At 41.8% G+C, this 12,440-nt stretch overlaps 1 protein-coding gene across 1 annotated transcript; it reads right to left on the reverse strand.

Annotated features, from left to right (window-relative positions):
• Nucleotides 1-4,534: 4,534 nt before the first annotated feature.
• LOC124648004 (probable periplasmic serine endoprotease DegP-like) lies at nt 4,535-12,125 on the reverse strand. Its single transcript, XM_047187837.1, has 10 exons — nt 11,900-12,125; nt 11,662-11,808; nt 11,400-11,554; nt 9,842-10,150; nt 9,564-9,694; nt 9,050-9,167; nt 8,885-8,977; nt 8,701-8,778; nt 8,519-8,606; nt 4,535-4,749 (listed from the first exon to the last, which is right to left on the reverse strand). Exons 1-10 carry the CDS (start codon nt 12,123-12,125, stop codon nt 4,733-4,735), a joined length of 1,362 nt encoding a protein of 453 aa, XP_047043793.1. The 3' UTR covers nt 4,535-4,732.
• Between the last annotated feature and the right edge of the window lie 315 nt (nt 12,126-12,440).

A 12,440-nucleotide genomic window follows, 5' to 3' on the forward strand; every position in this document is an offset into this window, starting at 1 on the left:
GTCTTCAACGGCCACGTCACTTCTGGCCATGTTGGCGCACCTTGGACCGGTCCTCTTGAGCCGATTTCACGTCCGGGCCGATGCCCCATCAGGTTCAAATATATTTTTTAGAATATATTTTTGAATTTTTCTCAACATCTGCTAGCAATTCACACCGATCACCAACCATGGGTCCATGTATCCATCCATGGAGTGCGCTGTGCATCTAATTAGCTTACATCATCATATACCGCTTAACCATCACCGTACATAATTTAGGCTCTCTCCCCCATTGAGATATGCAGAGTTCATCAGCAGATGTAATTGCTTCATTATTTCAGACAACCGGTTGCTGCTTATTCTGGGAGACGACTTGCTGATACTCCAATCAATTTAGAGGCATATATAAATCGGTGGACGTGTGAATAAGGAATCGAGGTGGGACTATATATTGAACGTTAAATTTAGCCGATTCTTAAAAATGCAATCCTTTCTTTATTATTAGGTATAGATTCTATATCTGGAGGAGCCCCGTTAACACATCTGCAACCAATTTTCTTTTCAGTGCACAATGTTATAGAGCAGTGGATATTGCTGTGCTAACTGACGTGATGTTTAACCAAACTATATGTTAAAAATTGCATGATATAACATCGAAATGTGGTTAATTGATCTCATGGGCCTTGAAGCAGAAGATCGTACAAAATATGGGTCATCTGGGCCTCTGGCTAATATAGCCCGTTCGACTGGGAAGAATGAGGACTGAAGAATCCTCCTGTTCGACGTTACTCGTCAAGTTTTTTCTGTACGAATTTGGACTCGATCAACGAAAATCTAAGAAGATTTGAGCCCTAATGCGTCAGAAACATACAAGGAGGAAACAAAAAACAAATCGATTCTTCCTCTGTGGCCACCGTGAGTACGAGTGACGGAGCGAGACTGGATGCCTCTTCAGGACCGGTCCTAAGATTTCGGGGGCCTGGGGCGGAAGTACAAAATGAGGCCCTTAATCTAAACATCAAAGTACTCCCTTTAACTTTTACTTATACATCTATATTGCTTCGAAACAATTTTCTGTAAACCACGTGTAACAACAAAAGCTCTAATTGAGCCTTTTATATAAACCACGTGTAACAACACCATTGAAAAATCTTGGTGTTAAAGCTATGAAAGATATATGTGACCATCGCAAGGTGATGTTGCAAGAATAAATTTAAACGTGACTTATACTAACATATGCTTCAGATCAATAAGAGACGCACCTACAATTTGGAGCCCGCTGAGCAAAAAAATGAACTGCTAAAGAAAATATAGATGAACCATGAAATTCCATCAAACAAACTTTAGAAATGTCCCTGGTGACAGAAATTATAAAACCCAATCGTTATTAAATTAGTGCAAAGACGAATAGAACATCAGCGCGATGTGATTTACCTTGAAAAATCCACGCTATTTTCTATATCTTCAACATCTTCCTCAATATTTAATTTCCTGGCAGATGAGTACATTTTATATTGAAGGGAGTGAAAACCAAAAGCGACTGAAGTAAACAAAATTGGATTGTTACTGATGGCGTACAAGCGAATGCTTTTTTAGAGGTGATTGGGAATAACAGGGATTGCATCTCTCTTTCATGAATGGCGGCTAATTAGGGCACAGGGAACAGAGAGAGGAATGAGCAGCCAGCGCCGCTTAGACTGAACCGAACGAGTTTAGGGATCAAAGGGGGCCACGACCGATGGATTGGGCTACCATTAGGCCTTCTATTAGATTGTTTCTGGAATTGTTTGCCAACACATTTGGGCTTTATAAATCCAAAACCTGGTCATAGGATATACACGGCTAGGATGGGCCTTAAACTTTTGGTACGGCCAACCGTTCACATTGACTGTTCCATCCTTTCTTCTTCCTCTGACGGTTCGATCGCGCTTTGTCCAATCTTCCATGGCTGCAGCACAACTTTGCAGTGCATCTACATGTCTGGATGGGGCCCCCAGATTTTGGGGGCCTGGGGCGGCCGCCCTGCCTGCCCCCCCTCAGGGCCGGCCCTGTGCCTCTTGTGGAGTTCATCATCGACGTGGGGTTCTACCTCAGCACGCTCGTAACCATCCTCTGGTACTGCCCAGTTATCTACAAGATGATCTCGGGAAGAAGAAACGTCCGCGGCAGCACCGAAGACTCTGGCGCCGACAACATATGCTGCATATGCCTGGAGCGAACGTGGGACGCCGGCGGGATCTGCCGGCGGCTGCAAGGATGCAGCCACGTGTTCCACACCGGTTGCATCAACGTGTGGCTGGCGAAGAGTCGCACCTGCCCATACTGCCGGGCGCCGGTCCGGACTCCGCCGGGGAAGTATTCAGTTCGAGCACGATTAAACACGGGCGTGAATACTTGGGGACAATCTTCAAATCTTCGCTTGCATCGTATCGTCGGCGACAATTGAGAATATATTTGGTACAACTTGTTCAGGAGAGAGGTCAAAGCTATCTCCGAATGTGAGAACCTATTTATAATTCTTTGCACTTAGAAGACAATGAATGCGGAACTGATACAACATTAAAATTAGCAGTTTGTTGTGACCATATTATAATTGCATAAAGTTTTTTTTTTAATGGAGGCAAAAACTTTTCTCCAATCAATTAATTAAGAAGAAGATAATTGTCTAGTTTATTAACAGAAAATCAAGAAAAAACCATTACAACAAAGTTACAAGCGGACTAGCCCTAAAACATACAACTCCCCGACTAGCTAGGTAGACCAACCAACTCACCCAACCCGCAACCTCTACAAACTCTCGACACATCGATCACCACATCTCAGAGGAAACCCCACTAAAAACACATTACAAGAAGATAAAACCATTCATCCAGAGTTGCGGACATCTTTGTTGTGACACCACTCTTCTTACTTTAAGTTTGCTCTAGTAATATTCCTTCGCCTTCTTGATTTGCACCCCATAGCCTTCTCTGATAGGAGGCAAGCAATCTCTTTGCCGGAGTCAGGGAAAGTCGAAAAACTCTTATGGAAAGAGGGTCTCATAGACATGCAACTGGATAGGCTGAAGGGATGGTGTCACCAATTCCACGCGTTGATAAACTGCATTTCACGTCCAAGAAAAAGAAGTATTAGGTTTGAAACCTTAACAAAAGCACATTTAGTCTCCCGAGTATATATGAAGCCATAAAGTAAAAAAAAATAAGAAATATTTTGCACCGCCTTCCATGATTCCATAGGTACTCATAGCTTCCAAGCGGGGAAAAGAAGCTCAGGCACCACCAAACATAACTACTCTAACACGTGACCAAATGGAGGCGCACCCACCAGGAAAAAAAAAGCTTATCCACCACCAAACATAACTACTCTAACATGTGACCAAATGGAGGCGCACCCACCATGCGAGCGTGGTCATCATGCGGCGGTGATATGTGTTGTATGCACATTTAGCAACCAAAAAAGCCTAAGCAGAAAAATATATAACTACTCCTTCACACTAAACAATACAAAACTGTATTGAGACACGTGAGTTCCATTGCGGTTAATATTCTACTGATGTTATAGCAAGCGAACCTGAACATGTTACTCGAGCGCAAACTGATTATGTCTCTCATCAGTCCATCCACATACATGGAATGTGAGATGTTCTTAATTAATAATTGGTTAATAATGACAAACCACGAAATTCTTGGTACACATAGGAAGATAAATAAAACTCACAAGAACACATTGTTAATTAAGAATGATGACATTACATTGATGTCAGTCTCTCCAAAATGAGTAGAGATATTTGCATATGCCCAATAGTCACATTGATAGTTTTTTTTTTGTTTGCAACCATTTGAATCAGGCTAGCCTTATGAATTCCGATACTACATAGAATATTATATTTGCAATTTGGATTTAAGAAGCTAAGGGACATATTTGAAGGGATTAGACTTTTCCAGGTGTATGAGGTGGATAAGGTCTTTCAAGAGTAAGGTTATAACCAGGAAAAATATCTTGAGTGTTGTTGAATTGAAATCAACTATAAGTTTAGAACGGCATCAAGTTTTCCAAAGTTAATTCCAAATAAAATAATGCAAGGGTTACTGGTTAAAAGCATCATGTGACTAACTAGAATAGCCACATAAAAATCCACGATATCATCAAATTTACCAAAGTTAATGTCAACTTCTAAGTGATATAGAAGTATGAACTTTTAGCAAGGCTTGTATTTTTCAACGCTATCAATATCTACATGTCTTGACCATATGTGAATCATGTTTGATTGCTACACTAAAGTATGTAATAAAAAAAAATTACCACACTTATTTGCGTTCATGCTAAGGTACGCATCGCACTTTATCACACTCTCGATATAAGCTTGCCACACTTTTCTAAGCATGCAAAATACACAATAAATTGCATTTTTTGACGTTTAATGTAGCTAGGGATTCTAGTTGCAACGTCTAGATCCTCAAGTGAACATATATTGATGTCATCTTGATGTCTCTTATATTGTTACCGAATAATATTACAAAGACCATATTTCTGCAGAGGCACCATATTGTTAATAACCGCTAACAATGTCAGAATATCATGAGTACATTTCTCGAGACCAATCTACACACACATTTTTACAAGATACGGTTATTAGTGTACACCAAGTTTACGAGAATCTAGACTAGAACTAATGGTCATGGCATGTTCACAGCAGAAACAGCATAATGGAAGGGAAAAAAAGGAACATATCCAGTAGATTTGCATCCCTTTTTCAAGAGACGAGATGACCTGCAGTAAATAAGAGCACAATATATGAGTAAAATTAATGAAAGCTTTTATTCCATGGATAAAGTTTCTGTTAAAACCGAGAGAAGTACACATGTAGCAACGTTTAATACATAATCTTTGCCAAATGTAATGCAACTCAAATCTAGTGCCTAGAATCCTAAGAAGTGAAAAATCTACAAGTACAAACCTATATGTCTAAGCCCGATAAAAACAGGTCTACAAATAACCTAACATGGGTGCATTGGAAAAGAAATATGGATGAACTTCTCACAATATGCACGTCGGCAATCTATACCCTATATAATTGAATAGGTGATCTCCAGTGAATCTACATCTTGACACTTATTTTGTGCTTTCCACTGAATATGCAAGGTTATCAGGTCGCCTTCCCTTCCGCAAATTCAATTGTCGTCCATGCCGAAGGCAACCATCTGTCACATACGGTAGCCACAAAATTGCAGGGTCTACCTCTCTACCCTTTGGCCTTAAAGTTCCAGTAGGGAGGTAATGCTAACTACAACTCATGATGGGATATAAAATTGATTGTATGATTGGTGGTGTTGCAGCTGATTTTGATTGGTTTTGGACGTTAAATTATTGATTTACCTTTCTTATTAACATTTGATTTGATTTGAGTAGCGATACCAATATCTTGGTGCTGCATTAGTCTGCTAAAAGTTACTGCCACTCTTTCATACTATGTTTTTCAGAACTTTGTTTTGTTATGTTGACCGTTTGACGAAAATCCAACCAAGATGAAGATCTGATTTGAAGATTGCCGCTGATCATGTAAGAAAGCTACAATTATTTTGGTACGGTGATTTTTTATAACCATGCATGTTGTTGTATCAAAGTTACATTTTACGACCCCCCCCCCCCCTATTATCAACGTCATATTATTCATAGATAATTACTTAATTGTTGCATCTAGTTATATACTATACAAACAAACCCCACTAACAATCGGTAATTGCTATTTTTCTGTTCTTGCATTCTTCCAGGTCACCTTTTAAATCATGTCGATCTGATTTCATTTGTGTTCACATGCAACGTTTTGATTTCAGCTCATCGTTTGTCTGCATCCATCAGTTACCACTTGAGTACTCTCTGCTAGAGCGCCTCCGCCACTCCACTGCACTCTCTTCTCTGATCGTCGACAAAGTTGTTCACACATATGTCACGTAGTAGGATACAACGCTGAACCCCTTGACCTCTGCTGCGCAACTCCAGCCGTGGAGGGGTTGTCGCACAACAGAGGCAGGGTAGAACGAGAGACAGGGAAAAATTAGACCTGATTCTTTATTGATTTCCTCCCGTAAGAGTCTAGGGGGCAGGCAAAAATAGCCCACGTACATTACTTGAGGCCTAAGGCCAGAATCCTAACAAACTTGAAAAGTACTAAATAACTTGGAAACTACCTCTAGAGATATAATCCTCTTAAATTGGAAGGACAGTAATTGATTTCCTACGATTTGCTGCACTACTAAAGCCTTCATGTGACATATCTTCCCCCCTCAAGAATCAGCTCGTCCTCGAGCTGATAAGCCTAGAAATCAGCCGTTATCAGCTGCATTATCATCATCGAGGAATGGATCAACCTCCATGATATACAACTTTTTGCAGTGGTGACTAGGGCCAAATTGCTCGTCACACTTGAAACATAGGCCCTGGGCTCGTCAGGTTACCATCTCCGCCTGAGATAGTGTGCGCCGTGGGCGCCTAGATCGTGCTACAGCCACTCCTCCTGGTGGTGGGAGAGCCGAAACAGGGAGAACGTCAGACCATTGGTTGCTCTCACGGCTGGTTCTGGAGCTGGGGTGCCGTTTCCCCGACGTTCACAAGTACGCGCCAAACTCATTGCCTACAATAGAGAAGTCGACCGCCACATCTCCACATCGAGTGTGAGAGGCTCCTGGAGATTAGTGGTGTAAATCATAACCTGTTGGGCAGCGGAAGGCACGGCGCACGACCAAGTAAGGCATTGAACTGCTTGTTGAAGTCTGCCACCAGGCTCGTGCACTTGAGCAAGATGAGCTCACCGAGGGCGTTGCTGCGTGAAGGTGGACCAAATTGGGTGTGAACCAACTCAGTAAACCGGTGCCATGGAGGCGGGCCGTAGACATCCTTGTACTTGCCATACCACAGCTGGGCATCGCCCACGAGATGGAAGGAGGCAATACCCACCTTCTCAGGTCCAGTTGTCTGATGTGCGTTGAAGAACAGATCGCAGCAGTTCAGCCAAGACATCGGGCCGACCTCGCCATCGTAGGTGGGAAACTCCATCTTGAAGTAGCGTGGTGGCCTGTCATACGCCGTCTTGTTGATGGGGAGCGACGACTGGCTGGAGGGGCTGCCATCTTCGCCAGTGCTAGGGTTACAAGAAGGATGTTCACCCTTCTCTACCCTAAGGATCGCCAAGTTGTGTGCGCGTGTCTGCTACGCACAGTACCAAAGAGGTTGTCCACCTTGACAGCGAGAGCCTTCTAATCTGCAGCAAGTTTCTTCTAATCTTCGCACATGGTGGTCTGAGTGTTGCACAAAGCCAACATGGATTCCTGAATCTTCTCGAGCTTCTCTTCCAAGGACATGGCGACGTCGGACATGGTTGGAGGGACGGGAGGGATAGATCTGTATCTGATACCAAATTGTCACGGAGTGGGATACAACGCCGAATCCCTGGACCTCTGCTGCGCAACTCGAGCCGGCTGTCGCACAACAGAGGCTGGGGAGAACGAGAGAGAGGGAATAATTAGATCTGATTCTTTATTGATTTCCTCCCGTAAGAGTCTAGGGGCAGGCATAAATAGCCCACGTACATTACTTGAGGCCTAAGGCCAGAATCCTAACAAACTTGGAAAGTACTAAATAACTTGGAAACTACCTCTAGAGATATAATCCTCTTAAATTGGAAGGATACAGATTGATTGCCTATGATTTGCTGCACTACTAAAGCCTTCACGTGACACATGTTGTTTGCATTATCGTCTCCGTCTACTCTCAGAGCTCGTGAAGCAGCCCACGCCTCCCTTCTCAATCCCCTCAACTTGATTGGGTGGGTGGTACGATTGTGGTTCAGTATCATGTCCAACTCTCCGTTTTACTATCTGCAACACTAGTAGTCCTGGACACACATCGGTGAACTTAAAAAAAAAACTCTACAAGCTAAGGTAATACTAAGTGCATCTCCTGAATGCTGCAGCTTGGGTTGACCCTTCTGTGTACCAGATGCCACGCCCTTCGTCCCACCTTTTCAAAGCCGGTACTTACTAAGTAACTGTCTGCTTACCAGGTGTTTGTAAAAAAGGCAAACCTCCAAAGCTGGTTACACATATGATTCTCAAAATTTGGGTGTAAGTGTATCCTTTTTAACATTCTAATAGCATCATCTCAAAAAAAAGTTCTAATAGCATCATTTAATACTTAGTTATAACGCACAAGTTAATGTCAGATAGGTTGGTTTATGTTCTAAAAATGTCAAACTTCTAAAACTGGTTACACAAGATTCTGGGAATTTGGCTGAGACTAGTTATACAACAACATAATTACTCTCTGGTTGTAGGTGAAAAATAGCAAATGAAGAATGTGTTGCATAAAATATGTATATTCTTCGAAATATGACGTGGAGGTAATATACGTGTATTGTATAATGCACATCAACTTTGAATGAAAATGGAATATGCTGAAAAAACAAGAATATACAAAACTTGAGATACTAAAAAGAATCTAAATATTTTTTAGATGGGCCTAGTTTAAAAGAGGGGATGTGCACCTTTTACTATAACTTCTCCACATTCTGATACATTTGCTGTCAACAAAGATGTCGCTCGTTGTTTTCTTAGCGTGTGAAATACCACAACCTGGAGATAGCATAACACATTCCTTAGTGCTGCTAATAGTACTTGCAAAACAGATGAAAGAGATCAAGCAAACCACATGAAACATACAACTTACCGAAAAATGAACTTCATTATTAAGGCACTTTTGACTGTCCAAAGAGTCATTGGATATACTCATCAACATATTTTCCAACTGATAATTGCAGAAGAAAAACGATCAACATGAAAAGTTACCTAAGGTCACACAAATGTAATTATTTTAACTTCATCAAAAACTTAGAAATCTCTAATACACCCACCTCAACTGTAGTAGAAATACAGCTTCCATTGAAAGATTCAATAATATCACCTCTTTTGATGCCAATCTTTTCAGCATAAGATCCTTTCGACACCTAAGGTTCAATTAGCATTAAATAAGAATTATACACAAGAGAAAGGAGCAGATTTAGGAAGGTACTGTATACCTCTTGAACAATAAGACCGTCATCAATGTTATATGCACGCCATATATCATCAACAAAGGCAGGTTCTAGAAGCTTGATGGCCTCAAATATCATTCCTAGGTGGGGCCGAAGGATTCTCCTATACAAAATCAAATAATCATTTAACATATTTCAGAGAATGTCACAAGCAAGTAACTCTTTCTATATAATCCATCATTTCAGTGGAATCAAACTTATTTCAAACATGTTGAAAAAACTCCAATAGTAACGAAGTATTCCGATTCACATAGTTCAAAAAGTTCTAAAGGGAATGAGACATGAACAATAGTGGGATCCAGCTTCTTTCTAACAAATTGCAGCTAATTACATGAGAAATGTGGAAATGAATCATGCAAACATACGAATTTAGAATGACATAACTACTAATTTACTTCTAGTGATTCGGTGAACAGTATATATTTATCCGCCTAACAATAAGCAGAAAAATATAGGAGAGAGGATAAATACTATCACATAACTGATAGAGAAAACGCACCCTTTACTCTTCCATGAAGCCCAACACTTGAGCAAAATGGAAGAAGGGATAAAAGACCCTAATGTGCTACTAATGTTGACCATTCCAACCACCGCTCCATCCAAGTCAATGACTATCCCTCCATCGTCATACTGGAAGAATTCATATTGAATAATGAGATTTTACAATAGGATAAAATACACTGACAAAAGATTGCGAGATAGAACATCAAAATACATAGGAGTAAAAAAATTCGAACTGTAAAAAATGCACATAAATCTCATGATAAGGCATGTTACCTCGTTATCATCATCATCATCATCCTCATCACTATCACTATCATGATCTGCACAATCAAAGTACATGTTGTGGTACCGCTCATACATGTCTGGATTAAAATATGCTGCCCGACCATATGTTATCCTTAGTTTCAATGAATTGTCTCTTCCTAGCCGAAAAACCTTCTGAGAAAATTTTACTCCTTCGTTAAAAGATGGCAAATGAACTGGTTGATCCACTTTAACACTCAAGACAGCAAGATCATAATGGGGCTGGTAGTAGAGTAGCTGTCCCTCTGCAGTGGTGCCATCTAGCAAATGAACGGTGACCTGAAAATTGTCTCAGAACAATTCATATTAAATTTTTAAGAAATGACAAATATATATTTTTAGAGAAAATGTATATGTTGTTTTGTTTATGATACTAAAAATGTCCAACAGTAAAAGACATGCAATTTGGACTAGCTATCTTATGCCGAGGAGTTTATAAGTTTTCAGATGGAACTAAGTAAAGTGATCTGATTGATAAGCATTTCATCCTGATGTATAGGAGACAAGAACCTGTACTATGAATGCAATTTAAAATTTTCAGCGCGGTCAGCATACAGAATGATTGTGGAAGAAAAGAAAAGCAGAAGGAATGGAATGCCCTGTGGGCTATGAAGATCTCATCCAAAATCGGAAAAACTGTTTGGCACCTCTCTTCGAATTCTAATAGGAAGTGCACATATTATAATCACATGAAAATGGTAACCTCTTGTGTGTGTCAAGTGTGTGGCACAACAGAGGATTTTTGGGATCCTGCTTTTATTAATTATAGAGCTCGTCATGCGTTTGGTCTCAACTGGATGAAGACCGGATTGAGGTTGTAGCTAATTTGAACACATCAGATGCGAAATACTGGGTTTTCAGAACTATAGAGGATTTTGGAGCAGCTAAGGTTTTTTAAAAAAAACATTCATTGCTTACTGGGCTATGTGGGCAACAAGATGGAAACTGCTTAAGCAAGGTGAATTCCAATGTCAAGTGTAAGCATTCTAAATCGTATGAAGACTGGATTAGAGGTACTTGTGCTATTAATCCAATAAAAGGAAGTATCATGAAAAGCAGGAAGGGAACCAGGTGATGGATTCCTCCTGGCCAGAATTATGCGAACAAAATTTTCAATACAGAACCGCTAAATCTAAAGATAAAGGTGTTGTTGCTTCTACTTGTCGAGATAACAGAAGTGACATTTTCTTGCAGCTACTGTCATAACTATGCAGAGTGTTCACTGATTAGCTTCAGGCTGCCTAAACGTTGTCAAGATCATGGAGGGAGTGTCGAGATGCCCTATACGATGATCGTTGAAGATATAGAACGATTGGTTGCATCTTTAATTTCTGGCCCTACGTAAGGGAATTTTAATTGTGCGCATGAGGGTAGAGATTCAATGCGGTGGCCACTCAATGGCAACACACCTTGTAATCTGAGGTACCATGACGTTTAGGAAGCTCCTATTTCCGCTAACAAACTTGTTATGTCCATGCTAAAAAAAAACTAAGATGTAAACTGAAAGTTCATAGACACATTGACTTACATTAGCTTTCGAATCGTAATGTGCCTCGTCTATCCAGACGTCACTGCTGGTGTCATTTGTGCGAATGAGATGTGCGGTCGTCAACACAGTGCCGGTTTTGCTCCCCTCGTCGAAGTCAATCCAGAAACCAGAGCACCGTTTGAGCGGCTCGCCACCTGCATCCATCCGTTCATGTTATTCACGCAAAACTTACATAAAGTTGTGCCAGCCATGATCGTGGACTAAATAAACAGAGAAGGTGGTTGTGCCAAATAGTACATACGGAGAGAGGATGAGATCCCAAGTAGAGATTTAGCGGCGGAGAGCACCGCCCTGCTTCCAGGTTCACGGATGGGGAGCAACCGCCGGGTGTGAAAAATGGTCGGAGTTTCGAAGCGATCAAGGGTAGGGATTTCCACCTTGTTGGGGGCTATATATACGTCGATCACGCAGCACGGTTAGGAACCTTGGGGGGAAGAAATCAAAGGAATTGACGCTGAGGATGGGAAAAGAAATCAGACCTGGTTTCTCATCTTTGTAAATCTCGTCGAAGAACGCCTTGGGGTCGGTGAAATAAAGGTTCGCCCCTGGCAGCAGCACAAAAGATGAGTCCGTTTCTGCCGCCTTCTCAAGATTCTTCTTCTCCTTCCACATCTTCTCCCTTCTCCTCTCTCGCATTGTTGCTAGTCTCCGGCTCCACGCATCTTCCTCCTCATCCCTCCGTAGTTTCCTCTTATTCGCCTCCATGGTTCTTTTCTATGTGGACCTCTCCACGGGCGCACTCATCTTGTTTCTTGGATCGCCTCGAACTAGACTGGATGGTCACGAGTTGCCCTCTTACGTTATTGGGGAAGGGGGTGGTGGTGCCGAGTGGGGTTATTTCGCCCTCTTGCGGTCGGCGGAAGGGACCGACCGGCGGCGGCGCGGGCTCGGAGTGGACCTACCGGTGGCGGCACGGGGGCGGAGCTCGGGAACGCGGAACCGTAGCCGGCGACTGGAGGAAGAGCAGCCCGCGAGAGAGATGTCGGGCTCGGGAAGGAGGATACGATCGACTTGCTAGCA

The sequence above is a fragment of the Lolium rigidum genome, chromosome 4 (assembly GCF_022539505.1).
Source record: "Lolium rigidum isolate FL_2022 chromosome 4, APGP_CSIRO_Lrig_0.1, whole genome shotgun sequence".
NCBI lineage: Eukaryota > Viridiplantae > Streptophyta > Magnoliopsida > Poales > Poaceae > Lolium > Lolium rigidum.

Coding starts and splice junctions, on each gene's coding strand:
- LOC124648004 (XM_047187837.1), bottom strand. CDS start 12,125: ATGGAGGCGAATAAGAGGAAACTACGGAGGGATGAGGAGGAAGATGCG. Junction 9,168..9,563: donor GCTTCATGGAAGAGTAAAGG/GTGCGTTTTCTC, acceptor GATTTTGTATAG/GAGAATCCTTCGGCCCCACC. Junction 8,978..9,049: donor ACGGTCTTATTGTTCAAGAG/GTATACAGTACC, acceptor ATTGAACCTTAG/GTGTCGAAAGGATCTTATGC.